Here is a 25,281-nt window from a genome sequence, read left to right as displayed (position 1 = left end):
AATGGCCGAAATCGGACTATGACCACGCCCACTTTTTCGATATAGAAAATTACGAAAAACGAAAAAATGTCATAATTCTATACCAAATACGAAAAAAGGGATGAAACATGGTATTTGGATTAGTTTATTGACGCAAAATATAACTTTAGAAAAAAACTTTGTAAAATGGGTGTGACACCTACCATATTAAGTAGAATGAAATGAAAAAGTTCTGCAGGGCGAAATAAAAAACCCTTGAAATCTTGGCACGAATACTGTTCGTGGTATTATATATATAAATAAATTAGCGGTATCCACCAGCTGATGTTCTGGGTCACCCTGGTCCACATTTTGGTCGATATCTGGAAAACGCCTTCACATATACAACTACCACCACTCCCTTTTAAAAGCCTCATTAACACCTTTCATTTGATACCCATATCGTACAAACACATTCTAGAGTCACCCCTGGCCCACCTTTATGGCGATATCTCGAAAAGGCGTCCACCTATAGAACTAAGCCCCACGCCCTTGTAAAATACTCATTAACACCTTTCGTTTGATACCCATATTGTACAAACGCATTCTAGGGTCACCCCTGGTCCACCTTTATGGCGATATCCCTAAATGGCGTCCATCTATAGAACTATGGCCCACTCCCTCTTAAAATACTCTTTAATACCTTTCATTTGATACACATGTCATACAAACACATTCCAGGGTTACCCTCGGTTCATTTTCCTACATGGTTATTTTCCCTTATGTTCCCACCATAGCTCTCAACTGAGTATGTAATGTTCGGTTACACCCGAACTTAACCTTCATTACTTGTTATTAATGAAATTACCAGCATTTACGTCTTCACTTAAGGCTTTTGCTGAATTTTCCGCAAACTCAAATTATCTCTAACCTCTTCCAATTACACAAAAAAATATAGAAACATTTAAAAAAAATCTTCCAATAATTACTTGCCTCATAAAATGAGTCATCGCTTCCACTAAGTGCATTCATACTTCAATATCGCAGTTATTTGTGCCAAAGTTTTCTGCTTGAACTGAACATCATTTGCAAGAATGCAATGAGTTTTAGTAGTTAATGCATGTTATGTATACATGTATGAATATATGTATGTTTGTGTGGTAATGTCAGTAATGGACAGCGTAAACTCGAGGCAAATTAATTTCATTCGAAAATGGAGAAAATTCCTCATTCATTATTTAGCTGCGAGTACGAGCGATTGGTTCATGTGCAACTCGAACTCTACGTGCCAATGGTTTTGTTGAATATGCGTAATGGTGCATGTGTTAGTGCATCATGTGCCCCGCAAGAAAAATTTGTTTGTATATTTATCCTTTCTTTTGGTGAAATTTATGAATATAAAACTTTGCGATATATTATGCTGTTATAGCAAGAAGAATTCATCTCGCGTGGAGGAGTCACATCGCCTTTACTCTTGGTCGCCTTACCTCTCATGAGGAGATTACCGTAATAAGACCACTCCAAACCAATGTGTTAAGGCACTCTTGTCGAAGAGTGAATAGTGGATAGTAGATAGTTGCTAGCGTACGATTCCTTCCGATGCCAGAGTAGTGTCGGTTGTATAAGTGCCTTCGATAGAAGATCGCCAGACAAGTAGTCAAAAGAACGTCAGGACAATGAAGGAGTGGACTCTAGATAATTTATCCCAGTCAAAAACAACCATTCAATATTTAAAACTAGGCATCAGTCAGTTTGATCAAAGAAGTGGTCAAGAGCTTCGCTAAAAGCCATTCAGCTGAACGGTCAACATATAATCTTGGAAAATACAACCAATAATGAAAACGTGACGTGATTTATGTTAGAGATGCAGAAGAGAGGGTAAGGTGCGAAGCCGTTACAGGTACAGTAGAGACAACAAAATCCGTAGCATTCAACATAGAAGTAGGAAATAAACGAACAATGTGTCTAGAAGGGCTTCAGCACTAGCAAATCACACTTTAGCTAGACGTTCAGTGATCACCTCTAGTTTGCTCTGGTAGACGCTGCGAGCGAAAGTGGAAGGCCACTTTTCACCACGTAATGGAGAAAGAAGTCTAGGTTTCTCGCCTGCGTTACTAAGAGAATTGTCCAGATCAACAACTCATTTCGCTGAAGATTATCTTTGTTTTGAGCATTCCTAAATTCCAAAATTACAACTGCATGAGCATAAAGCTTATCCTGTGTTTGAGGCTGCGTAGTCCTGAAGATTGGGTGCTAGCGTAGCTGAGTAGATTGAAAACCGACATTGAAACATCCAAATAGCGCTTTTAAAAAAGAAAAGGGGAATTTGGAAAAAGAAAAGGGGAACTTCAGGAGTTAAACAATACCAATAAGAGGAATAAACTCAACTTGGCAGTTCGTAGTGGGGACTTACTCTCGTCAACTACTGGAAGAACACAGGGGCGCCAACACACCAGCCATTATGGTGTCGCATGCGAAAAATCACCTTGGGTAATATTGAGAGACTTCTGCGGGAGTACTACAATGAATCAGTCTAGTATGGATACGTAAGTCTGATGCTAAATCATTATGGGCATACAAGTCAGGTACTTTGACGCGTTAGAGAAGCTAAACTGGATCATGGTTGAGTCACGAAACTGTCAAATATAGCCTAACCATCGTCTCGCTGCGCATGCCTTACGATCGATCAGCATTCACCGAGGAGGTTCAAGAAGTAGCGAAATTGATGATCTCTAGGTATTTTAGAGGTTGTAGTACGTAGCTTAACCCTTTCAAGGAGGTGCCAGAGCAATCTATATTTTCTCTAAGCTCATTGTCAATGCCACTTTCAAATGGAGAATTTTGTTTATTTAGCAAACGAGGCTCTGGCGACCCCAAACTCCTCACGTAAGGAGGGTGTTAGATGACATAGAAGGTTCAACGTGATTATATCCAATCGTTCCTACAATGGCCGAGCTTAGGCTCAAACGGTACAACCTTCCGGAATGTGCCGGACAAATATGCGGCATAGGACCATTTAACTTACTTAATCGGCGCTTGACGGTTTTGGTCATCCGAAAACTCGCGCTAGTCTCAAATACTTCTGGAAGGCTCCCTATTGCTACAAGAAGAAGAAATAGAAAAAAAATTACCTTTGGGGGGAAAAATTACCCCAGCGGGTTAAGGGGCTTAGATATATCTGCGGCAGGTATGTCTATGTAAAAGGCGACTAAAATACCAAATTTATTCAAGCGGTTGTGTAGCGCAACCCTTTCAAGGGGTTTCGAGCGCAATATAAAGCTTCTGCAACCCAAATGTCAGCCTCACTTACCCGTGGCGAATCCTGTTTTTATTAACGGCCGGGGCTCTGGCGACCCCAAGTTCCTTATGGATCTATGGGGTGGGAGGGCGGTTTGGCCTAGAAGGTCGCATGTGGTCATACCAAATCGTTCACGAGATGGTCGCTGTAGTACCTTAATGGTGTTTGTAACCGGAACGTGCCGGATCTGCAGCAGAAAAAGGACCATGAACATCGATAACCGAGGCCTTTGGGGAGTACCCTTACAGCTACAACAACAACAACAACAACCTATGGAGAAAACTTCCCCTTGGGCTTCGAGGCCAATGACAGACTTTACGATAACAGCAAAATAAACGAACAAGGTAAGTTTCTTTTCAACTTAATTTCATCAAATAATTCCGAGTCCAGAGAACTTTGCAAGGTGACAGGTTCTCATAGGTGGAAAACATAACCTTTGATGATCACCCATCATGAACCTTTGTGTTACAGGCTGGGAGAGGGCAATACCAACGACCAAGTTAAGATTCTAGAAATAAACAGTTGCCTGTCCATGACATCCTATCCATGCTAAAGTAAAAATCTCAGGAAATTTTCAACAATTGCTACATAATGATTACCTTTAAGGATTACAGGACATGAATGAGTGATTTACAGAAAATCTTTACGTGCTGCAATGCGCTTCAATTTCAGCACTGTGCCATCTTCAGTGTTATTCTTATTTCCTAGTATAAAAAAAAAAACGAAATTTACAAAGGAGATCTAAAGCTCTTTCCATATTTAACATCTCATACAAACTTTGAAGTACTAACTGAAAAATTCTGAATTATTCAGCAAACTGCAAAAGCTTTCCTGCGGGATTTGCGTCCGAGTATGAGTAAATTAGAAGCACAACCAAAAAAAAAAATTTGCATTTTTTGCCGCATTAGAATTCGACAAACGACCAGCAAGTTTAATCCATTGAAATAACCACACACATACTAATTGTGAATACTTAGCACATAAAAATTTATCTGTGTATGTATGGATGAATGTATGTGTTGTGTGAGTATATCCTAACCAAAAAAAAGCAAAAACAAATATTGAGAATTTGCAATGGTTTGTGATTGTACTCAATGGAATGTTGAGAATTGATGAGCAGCACTTAACACACACACACAGCCATGGACACCACTCTAACAATAAAGCCACCGAAATCTACCAAAAACATAAACCAAAATAGGCGGTGTAAAGGGTCAGCAGACAAGGATTTCATCCGTTGGTGTAGTGGATAAACGCCGTTGAGTACTCATCGAGGCCATTTATAAAGGCTTAAGTACCACGTAGTGAAAACCTCTGGCTCAACTGGCTGGTGGTCTTCTACTACATGCGAAACTCATTCCACGTCGTCATAAAAAATAAATAAATGTAAGGCGCGATAACCTCCGAAGAGATCTAAGGCCGAGTACCTTTTCCAATTTGCGTCGTGCTCCTATTTTTTTCCTACAAATTGGCGGGATGGGACCTACTTGTTTAATGCCGACTCCCAACGTCATCTGCAAGGTAGATGAGCTTTCACTGAGAGCTTTTCATGGCAGAAATACACTCGGAGAGCTTGCCAAACACTACCGAGGGGCGACCCCGCTTAGAAAAATTATCTCCTAATTGAAAAAACTTGTTTCTAAAGTTGTTGCTTTCTGGGGCCTGAACCCAGGATCTTTGGTGTGGTAGGCGGAGCACACTACCATCACACCACGGCGGCCGCATCGTCATGCCTGAATTTATTTTTAAATGGGTCGGTGTTTCATGTCAACAAATTTTATTAGGTAACCCCTTTTTGTATCCATCTATAGTACCGAATGATTTTCGCCTCATAGGAGGGTGGCAAGGTGATGGTGGTCAAAAAATGCAGAGCTTTCCTGATACTGGATAGCCCCAAAACGCTTTACCGAAGCAAGGAATGCTTTTTTCTCCACCTTCAAGTTACGACATCTGAGTCTGATTTGTCGGTCAGATGGTCATACGACTAAAAGGAGTTACAAACAATCTTTTAACAAATATTTATAAGTGAGAAGATTGCTGTCACACACGTAGCACATATCTTATGCCTCTAAAACAATGGTAGCAGGTCAAAGGCAGTTTGATGACAAGAACTTTCTCAACTACTAGAAATCAGCAATCGGTTGAAGGCGACGCTTCTGCTTTTCACAGTCTCAGGGCAAGATATACGCCCTTAATATGTTAGACGAGTTCTGATGGAGTGTCCCACAATACCGAGGTACTGGTACTTGTTACTAGAACCTACCGAATCTGCATCCGGAAAAAGACAATCAACATCGATAGCTCTCCCCAAGGCCTTCGGGGAGTGTCCTTATCGATACAACAACAACTATAGGTGTCCTCATAACGATGAACAAAGTGGAGAAGCAGTCTTTGTCTGTGGCGATAATGGATGCACAATAGTATAAGGATCTACAGCAAGAGAACTTCTTTGTTTTATCGGAGGAATGCTAAATAACGAATTAAATTTACTACTATTATCCTTCGATGGAGCGTCTGGTACCTTAATATTGAAATGGCGCCAAAGGCAGGGCACATGCTCTCATGTTATTGGGTAAACAAAGCGCTGATTTGAACGATAGAAAAGGCCAAATTATGGATGTCATATGCTTTGAAGACAGAGGAGGCATTGAAGGACCAGAACCCGAATGCACCGATTTCAAAGAATATCAAGTATCCCGTTGAACGGGGAAGAGTCAAAATACTATATACTCCAAAAAAATCAGGAGGCGGGTGAAACGTTGTGGGGTGCTTGGGAAAATATCCTATGGCATGGACAGTACTTATTATTCCCTAGGAAAAGAAGTCCAAAGGACAGCAATCTAATACCTATGAAACATGGAAAACAGAAAGGGATTACAAAAACCAGAAATATTTACAAAAAAATTAATTGGAGGATCAATGTTGGGAAGGCAGCAAATGGGGCTTTAACCCTTTCGTCCCGAGTGGTACACATATGTACCAGCCTCTCTTAATGAACCCTAACAGCTTTAAAATACAGTAAAATCGGTATACAATTGTACCTTCCGGTAACCTTGAATGTTGATGAAAGTGTGGTTAGTAAATGTTTAACAGCTGCCTTTTCATGCGCGTGTTTATGTTGCGGAGTGCGCCTTATTTAGTATTTTTTAGCAAAAAAAGTGATAAACTTGAAGTGTAACTTTCGTAATATTTTGGAGCACAAATCCTATCAGAATAAAGATATATAAATTTGATGTTGTATCTGATTCGTATTGAAAGTGTATTGGGTACTAAAATTTGTGGTACATATATGTACCAACCGTCGTTTCTGCTGGTACATATATGTATGTTGGCAAAGTCTCTTTCAATCCAGGACGAAAATGAATAACAGGTCGTTGAGCTAAAAGGAGCTTGAAAGCATAATTGAAAGTATGCCAGATTTTTCTGCGGACTCATCAGACGACTACTAACCAAATGAAGATGAAACAGATTCTTCATTTAATGAAAGTGACGACGAAATGGACCTTGAAACTTAAAGTGAGAGTGACCACAACCAAAATAATTTTGAGCAATCTTCCACATCTGAGACGGCACAACGGGTTCTGCATCAGTCTAGAAAATTTGTCACTCAACCTACGACTGATAATAATCGAATTATTGATTGGATAATGCCAAACAACTCATTCTGTACTACCAAAGCTATTCCACTAAAAATTGTATTTTGGACAGATACATGGTCCTTACGTCCAAATTTTACCTTTCAGCACCCAGTAAGCCTCAAATGCAAATCAAAGTCTTACTATGTCGATGACAAAGTGGCAAAACACAAAATAAGTGTTGATAATGACTAATGGTCATAAACCTGATATGACTAAAATTACAAAAAAAGATAATTCAGGTCCTCAAGAGGAAATAGACTGCCCGAAGCAATTGTATTCTATCGAAAATGGGCGGAGTTGATCGGGCTGATCAATTCATAGGTCTCTACAATCATTAAAGAAAGTCTTCCAAATGGTGGAAGAAAGTCTTTTATTCTTGGCTTGGTATGTGTACAGCAAAGCATGGATACCTTACCACGAGTTGAGGCGAAAAAATGAGAAAGTTCCTTATCTTACATGTTGTGAATGCTGAAGAATTGATTGCAGAAGGGAAGAAGAATACAGGATTGCCATTACCAAGAAGACGTACTCTTTCCAAGAAGAGCAAATATTTTGGCTCTTCCTGTCGAAGGTGTTACAGGAAGACGTTGTAGTCGGTGTGCGTTTGTAAAAATTCATACAAGAACAAAAACTATTTGCGAAGAATGTAATGTTCCATTATCTAAAGATTGTTTCAAACTGTTCCACAAAAAAAAAAAAATATTTCTTTTTATTATAACGATAACACTAAGAAAACAATGTAACTTGTTGTACCTGTTGGTACATATGTGTACCGGTTAAAAATGCTATTGGTACATATAACTACCACACCTCCCCCTCCCTCCACGGCCACCCACAAACATATGTTCTTGCTTTTTCATCTGAAATAGTGTATATTAATCGAGCACAGGACTTTAAGTTCACTATTTTTGTTGGAGAGAGGAAATTCGAATTCAGGGACGAAAGGGTTAAACCAAGAGCTTCGGTTCGGAAGACCTTCATGCTACCACCACACCACGGTAGCAGGCAAGGCACGAACAACAATACATTCAAATTTCCCTGAATGAGCTCCTATTGATCCATAAGAAGGTGGGTGTCCATAAAAAATTTAAATTTTAGAAACCCTTTTAATAGAAACTCAGTTACCAGATTATGAATTGGTAAGGATCTAAGTATAATCGAACTAGTTTCTCTTTAGCACTGCAACTCTTGTTCTGAACCAGTTATTTCGATCACCTATCCACTGATTTCGCTGATGACTATAAACGGATTTGTTTGAAGTTCGAAAGGGTGTATGTGTTACGTAATAGGAAAGAGTTGGTTCAATAGGAAGTGCGTCACATCAATGTTCTGGTACTTCGTTAAATATGTGCATACTTACATGACGTCGGTGTGTTAATGTGAGTGTGACAGTTTTGTCTATGAAAATGTGTAATGCGATAAATGAAAAACGATTTAACCGCACAATCACGGTCAACCGCAGAGTAATAAATCAACAACGCAAATTCTAAATATAATAAAAATCATTGTTAGCAATGATTGAAAACGGACATACTTACAAATTTGTTTATATAATCCAGGGATGCACCTTAACGTTAAGCTAATCGTTTATCAAAAAAATTCCACCGTTTCCGTTGAAACACTTCGAAATATTATCGATAAAGAAATTATCAAGATAAATTGTATCTCGTTTTAACCGAAACGAAAAGCTTTCGTTAACGTTAAAAACGTTAACAAAAACGTGATACTTTATGTTTGAATTGTGCTGGCAATGCTATAGCCATGGTGAAGCCGTAAGGTGGCAACAGCGAGCGGACGTACACACACAAACTCCATGTAATTTGTTCGTGTAATTCGTTGGTGGTAATGTCAAAATTCATGAGAAAAGTTGCAATCAGCTTGGATAATGCTTTTACCTTTAATGACTCCGCCATCAATCAACTTTGCCAGCATAGCTTGAAATTAATAATCAACATAAACGATTTGACTTCGTTTTGATACGGCAGAAAACGAAACGAAATCATTTCGTTAATTTGACGTTCTTAACGTTAATAAACGAATCGAAATGACTTTGTTTCGTTTATTAACGTTAATTATCGTAACGAAATGATATCGGTTCGTTGGTTAAGTATGCCTGATATACTCACACACACACAGATATGTGATTGTATTGGCTCACAGCCGTATTTGAGAAGGATATTTTGGGATCTGTAATGCAATTGAAATAACGAATTGAATCCACCTACATATATGCCTATATACCATTGTTTAAAGCACGCATTACATACATATACATATGTGGCAATTTGAGAAAACAACCTAACTTGACTTAAGATACAAGTAATATTTTGGCATCTTTAAAGAAGTCAGTTACAGGCCTCTCAATATTACTTACTCATAACCTTAGGGGTAAATAGTTATCCGAATGATGAAATCCCCATAGCTTTATAGTTATAGGTCGAGTTAATGCCACTATCTTACCCCGAGATAGGTTGTTTTTTTTTTTCAAATCTTTCAGGACCAAAAGTTATTTATGATATCACATAATATAATATTACGGATTTTAGGTATTAGGTTAGGTAAATTTCAGGTGGCTGCCCGAGGGTACACTTAGGCCAGTAGTATTAGGCCTGTTGTGATACACGAAAATTCACTGTTACCTTTCCTCTTAGAACCATTTTGAGGACCTGATAAAAGCTACCATATCCTTGACGTCATCCTCCACAATCTGACTCAGGTTATCTAGAAATCGAGCGCCTAGGAAACGCTGCCGTGCTTCGCCTAGTACCGGGTAGTTGCAGATGAGGTGAACCACCGTTTCGTCCTCCTCATCCTCTTTACAACGCCTGCAACATCGACGATAAGGCGCTCCTAACCTTTCTGCATGCCTGCCTATAAGGCAATGACCAGTAAGTGCACCAACAAGTGTGGAAATGATATCGCTACTTAGGTTGTACACGTGACGGGATCTTTTAGAATCCCATTTAGGCCAGGTTTCCTTCGATGTTCGACACCCCGGTATTTGTAGGCATCTTTCGTCGGCTTGTCGATGGATGTGTTCTTTTAGCATTAGCTTGCAAATGGAACGGAGAATACCTTAGCATTGTTGGATGGGAAGAATCTGCCTGATTGTTGTTTTAGGTATTAGAAAACAAAAAATTTAATTTTGCATTGAGAAATCTCAACTTTGACCGCTGCGCTACACCCTTAGTCGTCGCCAATTGGGACTAAAATTTATGTGTGATGTTTTTGTGCTTGGTATTACGATTTGAAAGGCGGAAAGTTGCATAACGTCATAACAAAGCTTTGGCCAAGAGTGTTTGCAACAAATGGTTCATAGCAAGAGTGCGGGTTCAAATCCCACTCCCGGGAAATAAGGTTTTGAAGGGATGTGCAAGTTCTAACCGAAACAGCTGTTGCCTTGTCCATTCTCATGTCAGCATATTTCAATTCTTCCCAATATTTATATTCAATAGATTCAAAAATGATTTTTATTTGAGTTCATCGAGCATATCAAGGTTCCAGCTGCTAGGAGCGGCAGTTGCCAAGAGTTGTCAAGAGAATGGATTTATTATGTAACATAGGTCCTGGTACTTAATTGGGGTATTTGCGTTTGGTCGTCAAACAAATTCTGGTAACACTATGAGCACATTTAGTCCATGTATGTGAGGTTTTTATCGACCGGTCAATCCAACCTTACCTAACGTCATCGATGAATTCAGTTCAGTTTATTACGACGAACCTTTAATGAACAGTTAATGAATTCAATGGTGTTTGAAAGTCGGTCACTATCGACCTCCGCGAGGATTGCCCAAAATCAACTGCGCTGCGTGAGCTAATAATGGCAGATCACATTGTATCATTCTATGGCCATTCTCCGGCTTGACCAATATAGGACGGTCGACATCACATCATCGCAAAAACTCGCAAAACCAACAAGAAGAAACTAATTTTACCCCATCTAGAGAACAAAAGCTTCTTTTTTAAGTACACTTTCTTTCTTTATTGATGTTCTCGATCTCGAGGGGAAGCAACTGCAACACCAGGGCATCACAAAAGAAATTCAAAAAGTAAAAGTTCGTCTTTTGCGTCCTTTTGGCGTATACGTTGTGTCAATAGCTGACTTTGATTGAAGGGCGCAGTACAGGTCTAAAGTCAGTTGCAGCTTTTTTCGATATATCACACAGAAAACTATGCCAGCCTTAATCCAAGAAGCTACTTAATTTTAACTATTGGTTGCACCCGTTTTCATCAAGTCTACTAAAGTAAAGTAGTTAGTTCCATCTGATACTGAAATACATATATGGAGCACCGCGAGAAAGGGACCCTTACTCGAATGCCGTTGATTTTATACGGCGCAGAGTATAGAGGGTCGTGTAAGTTAGCTTTCGAATGATAGACCAGTAAACGCCACAATTATTATCAACTTTTACTGCTGATAACTCATAAAGCAACAAAGATATCGATCTTCGTTTTTTTTACCAATTTCTAGGACCACCTTTGTTTACTATAAATCTTACAAAAAACTGCGCTGACTATTTGCTCAATGAAAGTAGATATTTCGTTTTGTCCACATTCACCATCAAACCCATATTTTCCGCTTTTTGTTCCGGTTTGGAGAATTGCACGCTTTTATAGAATATTTTTCCAGAGCGATTGTGTGCTGCAGCTTGGATTATTTTCTCCAACATCGAATTAAAGAAAGTTTTAAACGGTTCGGGGAGGTCCTTTCCAATTCTGACTGAGCTTAAGGTGTTGCTCCACGTCATTTTGCACAGCTGTATAAATTTTGCGGGGAAACCAAATTCAGATATAGCGGCATATAGGCAGTTCCTTTTCCTGCTGTCGTAGGCTGCTTTAATTCGACGACGAAGAGGTGGTTTGTGTCAATTCTTTTTTCTCGTTTTTTTTTTCCAAGACCTGGCGTATTGTGAAATCTGGTCGATAGTAGATTCACCAAGTCTAAAGCTCTACTGATAAGGTCCAATCAGCCAATTTACGATGAGCTTCAATCTTTCGCACAATACAATACAGTACCTTATATGCGATACTAAGAAGGCTGATTTCGCAATAGTTGGCGAAGTTTGCAGTATCACCTTTCTTGTGGACTGGGCAAAGAATACTTCACCAGGTAATGTTATCCCAACAGTTGATTGCTTCTTCTTCATTATTTTCCATACAACGCCTCTTTCAAAAATATGTCAGTTAATCGAAAGGAATGACTTGACATTCTTCTGCATGGCGAATTGGTTGAATTCGCTCTACCATTTTTAGTTTTACTTAGTCTCACTAACAACAAAGTGGCTTTATACGCAAACTAATCAATGAGAATCAGCTGATGGAATAACAACACCTGGTACTGAATTCACCTCTGAATATTGTATGGGAAAAAATCAAGAAGAAGCAATCAGCTAAAAGAATAACAACACCTGGTATTGAATTTTTATCGGACTAAAATAAAAGAACTTCAGAAGAATTTAGAAATTTTCATGAACATTTTTAAAATCTAAAATTTTTGAAAATACTAAGATATCGCAACTCAAAAACAAATTTAGCAACGAATTTTCTTAAAATTTTGAGAAACATACTTACATATTTTCAGCCCAGAATCATTGAAGCCCTAAAAAGAATTATTACGCCCCTGACTGTCAAATCATGAATTGTGTTTTTAATTAATCAATCAGTTAGAGCAAGTCATATCGGAAGCCACAGAGAAATTAAAAAATTTATCGAAAATGAAGCGAAGTAATTAAAATTAAAAGAAATTGTTTATGTATTATATATACATATATTTTTGAATGTATGTGTGTGTAAGGTGAGAAAACACAAAATCTTTCCTCTTTTTTTATGCTGGTTAACATTAATGTACTTTTAATTGTAGAATCATATTTATTTGGTTAATTAACAACAATTTGGTACATATTAAAAAAAAAGGTACAAATATATACACAGGTTCTTTTGTGTTGCTGATATTTATGTATATGTGTGCGTGAACTTAAATATAAACGTACATTTTATAAATGAGACTTATGTCCTTTTGAACTGCTTGCTTTTTTTGTTCTCTTTCATTTTTTTTCTCTCTTAACAGGTAACAGCTTTCGACTACACTTAAGTACCCTACAGGGACAAATATGCTTACAAATAAATTTACACCTTTTTTGTGATAAATATACTTACATTCTATTTGTGTTCTAGCAATTACATTTACAACTACTTACTTAGATAAAAAAAGAACCAAATTACATTTGTTTGATAAAATTACAGATATTTACGTGAGTATATATGTATATACATTATGGTGGTCTTTGAACGCAGTATTACCATCAGAAGGGTAAGACTGAAAGAAAAAATCGTTCATTTAATCTTTAAGCAGCACTCCATTATTCTATTACAGAGCTTTATCCCGAGGATTTCAGTCACTTTAGTAGACACCTTCTTCAAACCGCTGGTAGGTGGATATCGTCTCATTAAAATCTTCAACCTTCAAGTACCCTCGAAATTTGTTGCCCTTATGTTAGTGAAGCAGGATCAATTGCAATAAATACTAACTCATCGATGAATCACACGACGGACACAGTTCGTAGTGCAAAGATAGCGGAGATCTAATACAATAAGTGAAAACAAACATCAAACTCCGAGCAAATGAGAGAGGAAAAGGCACCGAATTGGTATTCGTGAAGAGTTCCAAAGTGCTGAGGTTCCAATTTCCAAAAACCACCGGGGAATCTGCCTTGCCTGCAATACATATAAAAGGCGCAATGTCGTAAAAAAAAAGATACTGCTCATGGTTTAAACGCAAACGCCAACAACCACTGTTACCACAGCGTCATTGCTTAGCGCTCCGTTGAAAGAGCAAACGGACAAATCCCCTAAGAGGCACACAGTCATATATAGGGCTCGAAGAGAAGAATTGGGACAAGCTTCTGGACATCTCCGCCAAGCCACTGACCATGTTTGCTGTATAACTGCTAACATAAGGGTGAGAGAGGCAAACTGGCCCAACAAATTAGGAAGGCGAGAAGAAGTTCTGACTCTCACGCTGCAGGTTCGGGGCCAAAAAAGAGAACTAAGTATACATTTCCTTCCGGGGAGTCTTGTTCTAAGGTAAACCTTCGGAGCTCCCATCAGTTTCCCTCGAATCCACAAACCAGTCAAAAATCGTATCCAAGCTGCAGCTTTTTTGGTTGTATTTGGCCAGATGCCACCATACATTCACTGGAAACTAAACTGATTTACAACTGAAGCAAACGTGCAATATGCCATAAGAAAAAGCTTTCAGATGAAGGTAACCGGCAAATCCGTACCTCTGTGATCTCAGCAAACCAAATGAAGAAAAATTATGGTTGCCGAAGTATTATGATAGATTCGACGTTGACCCACTAAAAAGGTCAAAACCCCTATGAGCTTGACACAGCGCAGAATCAGAAATCTACGTGTGCATTTCACAGAAGCTAAACCATATCCTTGAGTACGAACTGTGTATGCTATACCAAGCGGCAATCGCCACTGCAAAGGCCTAACTGTCATACTAGTAAGTCATAACGACATTAAGGGCAACCTAAATGCAGCAGGCTTAATTGATCGGCGGGACTCAGCTGATAACCTTATTGTTGCGAGAGACTTTAATGCAAGAGCCAACGAATCGACAATGCCGAAAACAAGAGAGCCGGGCAAAGTTGGACCTGCAGATGGCATTCAAGCTCGGTTTGATCGTAGTCAACACTGGAACGACTTCAACGACCTAGCTTTGGGTACGTCAGTGACAGATGCCCAGCGGGTCATGGAAAGCATGGGATACATCAAAGACATATCTTCCACCTTTCATCCATTTGTACTTGTTGTCTGGAGCGTACTAGTAATCATATGAAACCCTCGGCGCAACCATAAATACAACAAATTTATGTGCTGAAAAGCGCTTTGCGAGGAAGTGTATCGAGATCCCAGGGGGCAGGGATATAGAATATTAATAAAGAAATTCCGTCCACCAAACCAAAGGGTATGCACACAATTCCGCTGTAGGACACATATTCATATAAATACAAACACAAATGAAAGCTAAAACATTTCAGCAGATGTAATGTAAGCTTTAAATTAGGCTTGTAAATGATGTTCTCCTTCTATCGACCACCCGAGCAGAATACACCTGACTTATCAACCATACCTTGTACACTTTTACAATAAATTATATATGTTAATAAAAATGTGTGAACGACAATAAACGTAACGCAGGATAGGTCAATTTGTATAACAGACAAAAGCGGAGGTATAGAAAAAAGGTAAAGGAATTCCCAAAATGAGACTCAACGTAACAATGGGTCTACGGTTCACTAGCGTACAACAATTCAACACAGCGATATGTACATTTGTATGAGAATTTGTTTTGAAATCTCAGATATAGATCTGCAAATTCGGGTTGTTTAAGTGTTGCCACAAATTCCCAAACGCTTAATGATAAGTGGTACCCGTGCGTAATGTCAGTGCTGCAAGCAATAATACGAGGCAAATAGAATTACAACGCATGGCAATAAAAGGTGATTGTTGCACAGTGTGGCAAAACTATAGAAATACTAATAAAATTCATTTTTGTTTCTAATTCAATTAGTCTTAACAGGTGGAGCAGAGGAGCTTGAATGCTTTAGAAAAGCAGATTCTTAGAAAGCAAGGTAACGTTGTTTGTTGACAGTCAGACTGCCTCAAAAGCATTTGAATCCAGCTTGAGAAATTCGGAGATTGAACGCAGGTTTCGAGCTTCACTGGCAGTTACAGAGCATATCAAAGCCTTCGTTAATAATTTCTTAGGCGCGAAAAAAGAAGAAAGAAAGCATTTGCTGATAAGATGGGAAAAAATTGTTCCATCCAGGCTCTCATGAAGGAATTCAGGTCCCGCCCAAAGCAACATCGAAAATTTAAAAACAAGTTTCGCTCGGAGTCGGCATAAACATGTAGGTTCCGTCCCGACAGTTTGTAGGGAAAATTAAAAGGAACACCGCGCAAATTGGAGGAGAACCTCGGGCTTAAACCTCTAAGGAAATAAAGGGCGCCAAGTATTTGTGTTTTTTATTAGCTGCTTATTGTTTTTGAGTATTTTCTCTTTCCCCCTAACGAAATATTAGTCATCTTGATACTAATTTGCCAAAGGTACAGCAAAAAATAAAAATAAATAAATGTAAGGCGCGATAACCTCCGAAGAGATCTAAGTCGAAGCTTCTCCTCCAATTTGCGTCGTGCTCCTATTTTTTCCTACAAATTGGCGGGATGGGACCTAATTGTTTAATGCCGACTCCGAACGACATCGGCAAGGAAGATGAGTTTTCGCTGAGAGCTTTTCATGGCAGAAATACACCCGGAGCGCTTGCCAAACACTACCGAGGGGCGACCACGTTTGGAAAAGTTCTCTTCTTATTGAAAACACTTGTTTCTAAAAATTTTTATGTTGCTTTTTCCAATGCTAGATATTCTGAGAGGCTACCTGAGAGACGGATATATAACGTACGAAACCAGCCAAGGTCAAATAAAAGTGAAAATAATAGGCGGTGCAGCCCAGGACTCGACACATGGCTCCGATCTCTGGAACATTATTTTAGACAGTCTTCTTAGATTGGGCATGCCAGAAAATACATTCATCGTTCCTTTCGCGGACTACGTGGCAGCTGTTGTAACACCGCGAAGCTGCGAGCTGGCATAGCTTAAAGTAAAACCAGATCATGCGCAATATAAAAATTTAATGGCTGATCACGGCCTTCAGCTTTTTTCTTTATCATTGTAACAAATAGAAAGACATACTTCAACAAAATAGCTGGGGGTGGATCTAGACAATAAGCTAACTTTCTTGGAGCACATCCGAAGAACCTGAAAAATGGCTATGCTTAAAGTTCGTAGTTAAATGGCAAACACAGGCAGTCTAAAGCCATGTACAAGCTGCTTACTACAACCTTGGTTTCTGTACTCTTATACTTTGCAGAAATCTGGGCTGACGTAGGTGTGCTACGAATAACTTCGGCTTAATGCACGGTCTCGGCAGAACTGTGCTGGTCATTGCAGGAGCCATACCGATATATCTTCTCGCCGAGGAAAGAAAAGCAATAGAAAATCCGATCGACGTGAAAACAAACCAGGAGCAGCTGCACTGCTGCAAATTGAATCAGGAAAATAATTTCTAAATTGAATTCATGTTTGAAGCGACCACAAAGAGAGGTCAACTTTTAAAAGATGCAATTTCTAACCAGGAATGGTTACTAGACTGTGACGGTTTATTAACCGATATCGCGCCATCGATTTTTCGATAGGTTTTGGGATCAGGAAAAAAAGTTCGACTACGCATACCCAAAAAAATAATTTTCGAGCCTGCGAAATTTAATTTTTTTGACTTTTTTTGGACTTTGATTTTTAAGGTTTTTTTCATGACCTACCAAAAAATTTTCATTTGATTGTAAAATTTTCATGTATACCCTGTCCGACCCAAAAATGTCCGCTAAAAACGTTGACGATAACAGTTTTTGAAAAAAAATATGCATATGAAAATGTTTTTAGTAGGTTATGAAAAAAACCTTAAAAATCCAAGTCGAAAAAAAGTAAAAAAAAAAAAATTTCGCAGGCTCGAAAATTATTTTTTTGGGTATGCGTAGTCGAACTTTTTTCCTGAGCCCAAATCCTAACGAAAAATCGATGTCGCGATATCGGTTAACTTTCGTCCGTACAAATCGACCCACCCTAATGGTTATATCCGAAAATATCTCCACATAATGGGTAAGGGGGGAAATCCGAATAGCTTGTGCTTCGGAACTTTAGACGATGTACGCTACACCTTCTTCCTATTTCACCACTTCATTGCGATTGAGGTTAGGTTTAAGTGTTTAGCCCCACATGGCCGATGGAAGAGTCTCGCATTGAGGCGTAAATACATCGGTCAGTGCATTAAGCATTTCCTCCTTCCACAAAATTCAAAAAAAAAATAATAAATAAAAACAAACACACAAAACTACATCCCATCAAACTTCACATCCATGATTTTTGACTGGCTGTTAGTCTAAAGCCTTATCGACTTGAAAGTTATATGCCTACCAATATTTGAAGAATTGAATCTCGTTCCTTTTAAAACCTTTGGATGGTAAGGACATTAAGTCGATATTACATCGCCGCAGAACATCATAACTGGTATTGCGTAAGCCTTGTTTTCTTAAAACATAAGTATACGTTGTATATTGTGTTATCATTCCTAGAACACTGTTGTTCAAAAGCTCAGCGCTATCGCGGCAACCACAGATAAGCTGCGTAATACATACTGTTGCCTCCCAACCCCTGCGGGCGCAGTTATTTAACCACAAGCCACATAACTGAGTTGGGTTTGGCCACCGATAAGCAGTAAAAAAAATACTTTATATTTACACCAAAGTCCCTAACTGTCTGATATCCACCCCGTTACCGCGCTGTGTTATCTCAGGCAAGTGAGCGGGATTGGGTATTGCAGGTGTAGCCAATCGTGTTAGGGGTGTTTTCGGATCCAAGCCAGTCGGGCAGTAATTATCTTGAGCAACTAAGTGAAGGAGGGACATACTTGCCGTGGCGGCGGAGGCAGCAGAAGGTGCGGTCAATGCTGTTAATGCGGCTGTGGTTTGTGGTATTATTTTAGGCGTTGCCATAGTTGGCAACATTTGATTAAGAGAATTTGAATTGAACATTTGTTTTTGTAATGTTTTCGTGCTAATGTGGTCGGCATACGTTAAAGACGGTGCTAATAAATTTTTGTTGTTGTTTTTGTTGTTGTTCGTACTACTTATGTTATTATTTGTCATGCTGTTGTGCTGCCAATGCTGCTGGTTATGTATTATTTGTGTTTGTTGTTGTTGTTGCTGTTGATAGTTAACTGTCGTAGTTGCTGTAGGCGTTATAGAAGAAGCAGGAGCAGAAGATGTAGATTGAGATGAAGATGATGTTAAATAACCAACTGGTAATGTTGCTACAGCTGTTGTTGGTGTTATTTGCTCAGACATTGCTAATTTTAGTGTGGCATTCGGTACATCAGCTGCAACAACAATTTGCTTAGTTAAGTGTTGGCTTGTGGCATGTATTGCTGCTTGATTAATGTAACTAATTGGATAATTGCTTTGTGTTGCGCCACCAACGGCTGCTGTAGCATCATCGACGCCAAAGATGAGAACGTCATTAGCAATGACACATTGATGCGAGTTATTGTTGTTGTAGACGTTGTCTGCGGTGGCTAAATGCAAGTGTGCTGGTTGTTGTTGTTGTTGTTGTTGTCGCTGAAGATGTACTGAATTTGTTTGTTGCATGTTATTGCTGCACGCAAATGTCGATGCTGTTGTACACATTGTTGTTGTTGCTGTCATCATCATCGTTGTTGTTGTTGTTATCGCTTGCGTATTTGACTTTGATGCGCTGCCACTTGTCGCTGTTAGTGCCATTGGTGCATGACATGCTGCCTTCATTGCATTTGTCGCGGTTGTTGCACGGTTCGTTGTTGCTGCCTCTGTTGTTGTTGTTGTCGTATTTGAATTTAGTGCTACATTCAACTGTTCTTCCATTCGTTTTATATTACCTTCGATCATCACGTTCGTCTTTGCGCTTATTTCATACAAATTTTCATTCAAATCGTGTTCTCCTGCCTGTGTTGCATGTGGCAAATTTCGCTGTTTCACATCTTGCGCTTTGCCTTCTCCCTCACAACCGAGCTGCTGTTGTTGTGTCACATCAATCAACTGTTTTGTATGCAAGTCATCAGCCGCAGCTACTTGCCAGTCATGTTGCCTCGCCATCAGCAACTCTTCTGCGTCACGCAACTCTACTCCTGTTGTTGTTGTTATAGTCGCAAGTATGTGCTTGTCATTTGCAATTATATCTGGCATTCGATTAACAGTTCGTTGGCCGTTCCCGCCAACTGTTATCGCTTGCTCTACTCCAGCCTCATCTTCCTCTCCACCACCTCCTTTCACTCGACCCTCTTCAGCATCACTCATTGTCTCGATGAATTCTTGACTCAATCGCTCCAATACGCTCAACTTTTGTTTGAGTTGCTCATTGGAGGTGTGTAATTTATTTTCAACAGCTCGTATGTCACAACATTGCAACGTTAATTCGGCATCCAATTTCTCAATTTGTTGCAACACCTCCCGTTTGGTTTGATAGGCTCGCTTCACCTGATGCTTTCGTACTTTCGCGTGTAATTTGAGTAGCGTCTCTTCTTCGCGCTGCAATTGTTTGTTGAGTGCATAAATCTTTTCAAGCCAAAATAATTGCGCTTCTATTTCCTTTTCGTTTCCTTTTGGTTGCCGGTTGTCGGTTGTTGTTTTTGTTGGTTCATTTGCATCGTTATTTGCACCCCTCATTATTATTCCACCACCTCCACCATCACCGGTAAAGTCTCCTTTCATTTTTTTCGAGTGACGCGTACCTGCGTTGTTGCTTTTTGTTATTTTTGTTCCCGTTATATCTTTTTTCGTTTTGGTTCTTGTTGTTGAATCGCGTTGATGCGGTGGTTCATCTGTGTGAAAAAAATAAAATTAAAATTAAATTAAAACTCAACAAAAAGCGCAAAAGGAGTTCGTATGGTTTATTGGGTGTTGCAAATGTGTCTGTGGTTGTACATAGGACTCATGCATTAGTACTTCATACACATGATACATATTCTCGTATCCTTCCAATCACACTTGACAAATATCAAAGAAGGAAAGAGCACCAAGGCACTGATATCGCATATAAGAAAACTTCCTACATGTAGAGATTTCCAGCTATAACAAGCAAGGAAAGCTAAGTTCGGGTGTAACCGAACATTATATACTCAGCTGAGAGCTTTGGAGATAAAATTGTCTTTTTCATGGATACATACAAATGGTAATACCAAAATGAGAAGCAACTTGCCTTTGCTATCTTTCTTTAGCTATCAATTCGTTTTATTTGAATTTTTCGTTTAAATATGAAAATTTGGTTAAATTTGAACGCATTTCTTTATCATTTTTTTTAATCACCCCTGAAATATTTTCAAAGCGCTCTTAATTATGAGTCCGATAAGAGTCCGAAAGTATAGACCAAGGGTGACGTTTTTGGAACGATTTTCCTTCATTTTCCTTTGTTAAATAAGGGAAAATCATCATGCAGGAAAATTATCCTAGGGTAACCCTGGAATGTGTTTGTATGACATGGGCATCATATGAAAGGTATTAAAGAGTATTTTAAAAGAAATTGGGCCTTAGTTCTATTGGTTGCCGCCTTTTCGAGATATCGCCATAAAGGTGGACTAGGGGGGACTGTATAATGTGTTTGTACAATATGGCTATCGAATTAGAGGTATTAATGAGGGTTTTAAAAGGGAGTTGCCCTTAGTTGTATATGTGAAGGCGTTTTCGAGATATCGAACAAAATGTGGACCAGGGTTTATATATGTATTTATATATGTAATACCACGAGCAGAATTCCTGCCATGATTCCAGGGGCTTTTGATTTCGCCCTGCAGAACTTTTTCATTTTCTTCTACTTAATATGGCAGGTGTTACCCCCATTTTACAAAGTTTTTTTGAAGCTATCGAAATTTTCGATATCGTCTTGGTTCATTACAACGACACCGTTATATTCTACGAGCAAATCGATGGCTTACCAATGGGGTTAAATAAAGCCCCTTTTTATGCAATTTATATATGAATACTATCGAATAACAATTCATTCAGAGCTCATTGTTCCCACGGGTATACTATCGCTATGTCGATGATTGTGTAGTAATTATTGAGAAAGACAAAATCAATAGCACGCTTGACTCATTCAATTCGATAAATAGTAAAATTCAGTTCACATATGAATCTGAGGTAAATAATGAGCTGCCTTTTCTTGATTTAAAACTAATACATGGTACTGATGGAGTTATCGAGTTCGATATTTGTCGAAAACTTTCATAGACTGAGCTTTTCATCCCCACTGAATCGAACCACTACTACTGCCACAAGTTAGCAGCTTTTAATTCCATGACTCATCGTCTATTACCGCTCAACGAAATCGCATTTAAGAGAGAGAAAGAGAAAATAATAAACATGAATATATTGGCTACTCCCCTAACAGCATCCTACAGCTAATCAACAAACATAAACGCAAAAAAGAAAAAAGAGAATGCAGCTAGTTTTTCGATACAGTGGGTAAAAAAGATGAAAAAGTATTTTGTAGCATAACTTATCATATGCATTATTTTAAACATATTAAAAGATTGCTTAATAAAGTAAACATAAACGTTGCGCCTCAAAATAAATCTAAATTGAAATCGTTGCTTAAATCGACGATGGAGAAGTGTGACAGTTTGGATAAACCGGGGGTTTATTCAGTTACGTGCTCACAAATGAATGACAATGGAACGGTATGCGGCGCGAAATATATAAGCCAATCAAGTCGTACTGTGCGAATTAGGATGAATGAACATCTCAAATACATCAAAAATATTGATCCAAGGAGCGGAATCGCGTAGCACGCTTTATTGAACAAGCATGCATTAAGTGAAGAGGACTGTAAATTAATTGTATCAGTATTCAATATAAATAAATTAAATATTTTAGAATCACTACACAACTATGTTAATAAAAATGTTGCAGTTAATCGTGATTGTGGCCCATTGTACTCTAGTCTTTTTTCAGCCTTGCATTAAATTTTCTGTTTTACTTTTTGTTGTTTTCGCGTTGCTAATGCGCATTCTCTTATTGCTCTTTTTTGTATTGTATGATATTATTATATTAGAAATTATTTGTTTATTATTGTTATTGCTAGGCTTTAAGCTTGAAACAAAATGCCTTGACGCCGCGAAATAAACGCGATGAACATCGCCTTATCAAAAATAGAATCCCCTTAAGTACATGAAGGTGAACACAATGAACGCCAAGAGCGAAATTTACGCGACGTCATTTTGCGACGATAGATTTATTTCTATCGTCGCCGCCGGGCGATGACGACAAACATCCCAAGGGTTGCTGCTGTTAAATTTTTTAAATTATATCTGAATAAACAGCGTTAATTTCGCCCGGCTCTGTGTTTTAAGTAGACGAAATGTCTGGGCGTAATTTGAAAAATGTCATCGCCCGATGCGGCGTATGTCGTCGTCGCTCGGCATGGTGTTTCAAGCATTATTTGTCATCTGGTGGACAATGGTTAGCTGACACAAAAAACTGAAGAAGGTGCCACGCGAGTGTCGAGACAATTTGTATTGTTTTTGTAATTTTAGTTACAAAATAAAAATTATTACTTAAGCGACATTAAGTTGTGTATTTTTTATTTTTATACTCAGCTGAGCAGAGCTCACAGAGTATATTAAGTTTGATTGGATAACGTTTGGTTGTACAGGTATAAAGGAATCGAAATAGATATAGACTTCCATATATCAAAATAATCAGGATCGAAAAAAAATTTGATTGAGCCATGTCCGTCCGTCCGTCCGTCCGTCCGTTTACACGACAACTTGAGTAAATTTTGAGGTAAATTGATGAAATTTGGTATGTAGGTTCCTGAGCACTCATCTCAGATCGCTATTTAAAATGAACGAAATCGGACCATAACCACGCTCACTTTTTCGATATCGAAAATTTCGAAAAACCGAAAAAGTGCGATAATTCATTACCAAAGAAAGCTAAAACGATGAAACTTGGTAGATGGGTTGACCTTATGACACAGAATAGAAAACTAGTAAAATTTTGGAAAATGGGCGCGGCACCGCCCACTTTTAAAAGAAGGTAATTTAAAACTTTTGTAAGCTGTAATTTAGCAAAATCAGAGAAGGACCACGCCCACTTTAAAAAAAAATTTTTTTTAAGTAAAATTTTTACAAAAAATTTAATATCTTTACAGTATATAAGTAAATTATGTCAATATTCAACTCCAGTAATGATATGGTGCAACAAAATACAAAAATAAAAGAAAATTTCAAAATGGGCGTGGCTCCGCCCTTTTTCATTTAATTTGTCTAGGATACTTTAAATGCCATAAGTCGAACAAAAGTTTACCAATCCTTTTGGATTTTGGTAGGGGCATAGATATTATGACGTTAACTGTTTTCTGTGAAAATGAGCGAAATCGGTTGAAGCCACGCCCAGTTTTTATACACAGTCCTCCGTCTGTCCTTCCGCATGGCCGTTAACATGTTAACTTGAGCAAAAATTGATATATCTTTACTAAACGCAGTGCACGTACTTATCTGAACTCACTTTATCTTGGTATAAAAAATGAAAGAAATCCGACTATGACCACGCCCACTTTTTCGATATCGAAAATTACGAAAAATGAAACAATTGCCATATATCTATACCAAATACGAAAAGAGGGATGAAACATGGTAATTGGATTGGTTTATTGACGCGAAATATAACTTTAGAAAAAACTTTGTAAAATGGCTGTGACACCTACAATATTAAGAGAAGAAAATGAAAAAGTTCTGCAGGGCGAAATAAAAAACCCTTGACATCTTGGCAGGTATTACATATATAAATAAATTAGCGGTATCCAACAGATGATGTTCTGGGTCAACCTGGTCCACATTTTGGTCGATATCTGGAAACGCCTTCACATATACAACTACCACCACTCCCTTTTAAAGCTCTCATTAATACCTTTAATTTGATACCAATATCGTACAAACACATTCTAGAGTCACTCCTGGTCCACCTTTATGGCGATATCTCGAAAAGGAGAACTAAGATAGATAGAACTAAGCCCCAGGCCCTTTTAAAATACTCATTAACACCTTTCATTTGATACCCATATCGTACAAACATATTCTAGAGTCACCACTGGTCCACCTTTATGGCGATATCTCGAAAAGGCGACCACCTATAAAACGAGGGCCCACTCCCTTATAAAAATACTCATTAACACCTTTCATTGGATACCCATACTATACAAACGTATTCTATAGTCACCCCTGGTCCACCTTAATGGCGATATCTCGAAAAGGCGACCACCTATACAACTACCACCATTCACTTTTAAACCCCTCATTAATACCTTAAATTTGATACCCATCTCGTACATACACATTCTAGAGTCACCCCTGGTCCACCTTTATGGCGATATTTCGAGACGGCGTCCACCTATAGAACTAAGGCCCACTCCCTTTTAGAATACTCATTAACACCTTTCATTTGATACCCATATCGTACAAACATATTCTAGAGTCACTCCTGGTCCACCTCTATGGCGATATCTCGAAAGGGAGTCCACCTATAGAACTAAGGCCCACTCCCTTTTAAAATATTCATTAACACCTTTCGTTTGATACCCATACTATACAAACGTATTCTAGAGTCACCCCTGGTCCACCTTAATGGCGATATCTCGAAAAGGCGACCACCTATACAACTACCACCACTCACTTTTAAACCCCTCATTAATACCTTATATTTGATACCCATATCATACAAACACATTCTAGAG

At 38.6% G+C, this 25,281-nt stretch overlaps 1 protein-coding gene across 1 annotated transcript in view; it reads right to left on the bottom strand.

The window, feature by feature from the left end:
* Nucleotides 1–3,886: 3,886 nt before the first annotated feature.
* Nucleotides 3,887–25,281, bottom strand: part of LOC137254399 (serine-rich adhesin for platelets) — a 168,180-nt gene continuing 146,785 nt past the window's right edge. The window contains exons 5-6 of the mRNA XM_067792029.1: nucleotides 18,428–20,371; nucleotides 3,887–3,960 (exon numbers count right to left, since the gene is read on the bottom strand). Coding sequence (XP_067648130.1) covers nucleotides 3,887–3,960; nucleotides 18,428–20,371 — 2,018 coding nt within the window. The remainder of the gene's footprint in view (nucleotides 3,961–18,427; nucleotides 20,372–25,281) is intronic.

This window comes from Eurosta solidaginis, chromosome 5 (genome assembly GCF_040869045.1).
Source record: "Eurosta solidaginis isolate ZX-2024a chromosome 5, ASM4086904v1, whole genome shotgun sequence".
NCBI lineage: Eukaryota > Metazoa > Arthropoda > Insecta > Diptera > Tephritidae > Eurosta > Eurosta solidaginis.
Note: the sequence above shows the minus strand (reverse complement) of the source record. Positions and strands in the feature narration are given on the sequence as shown.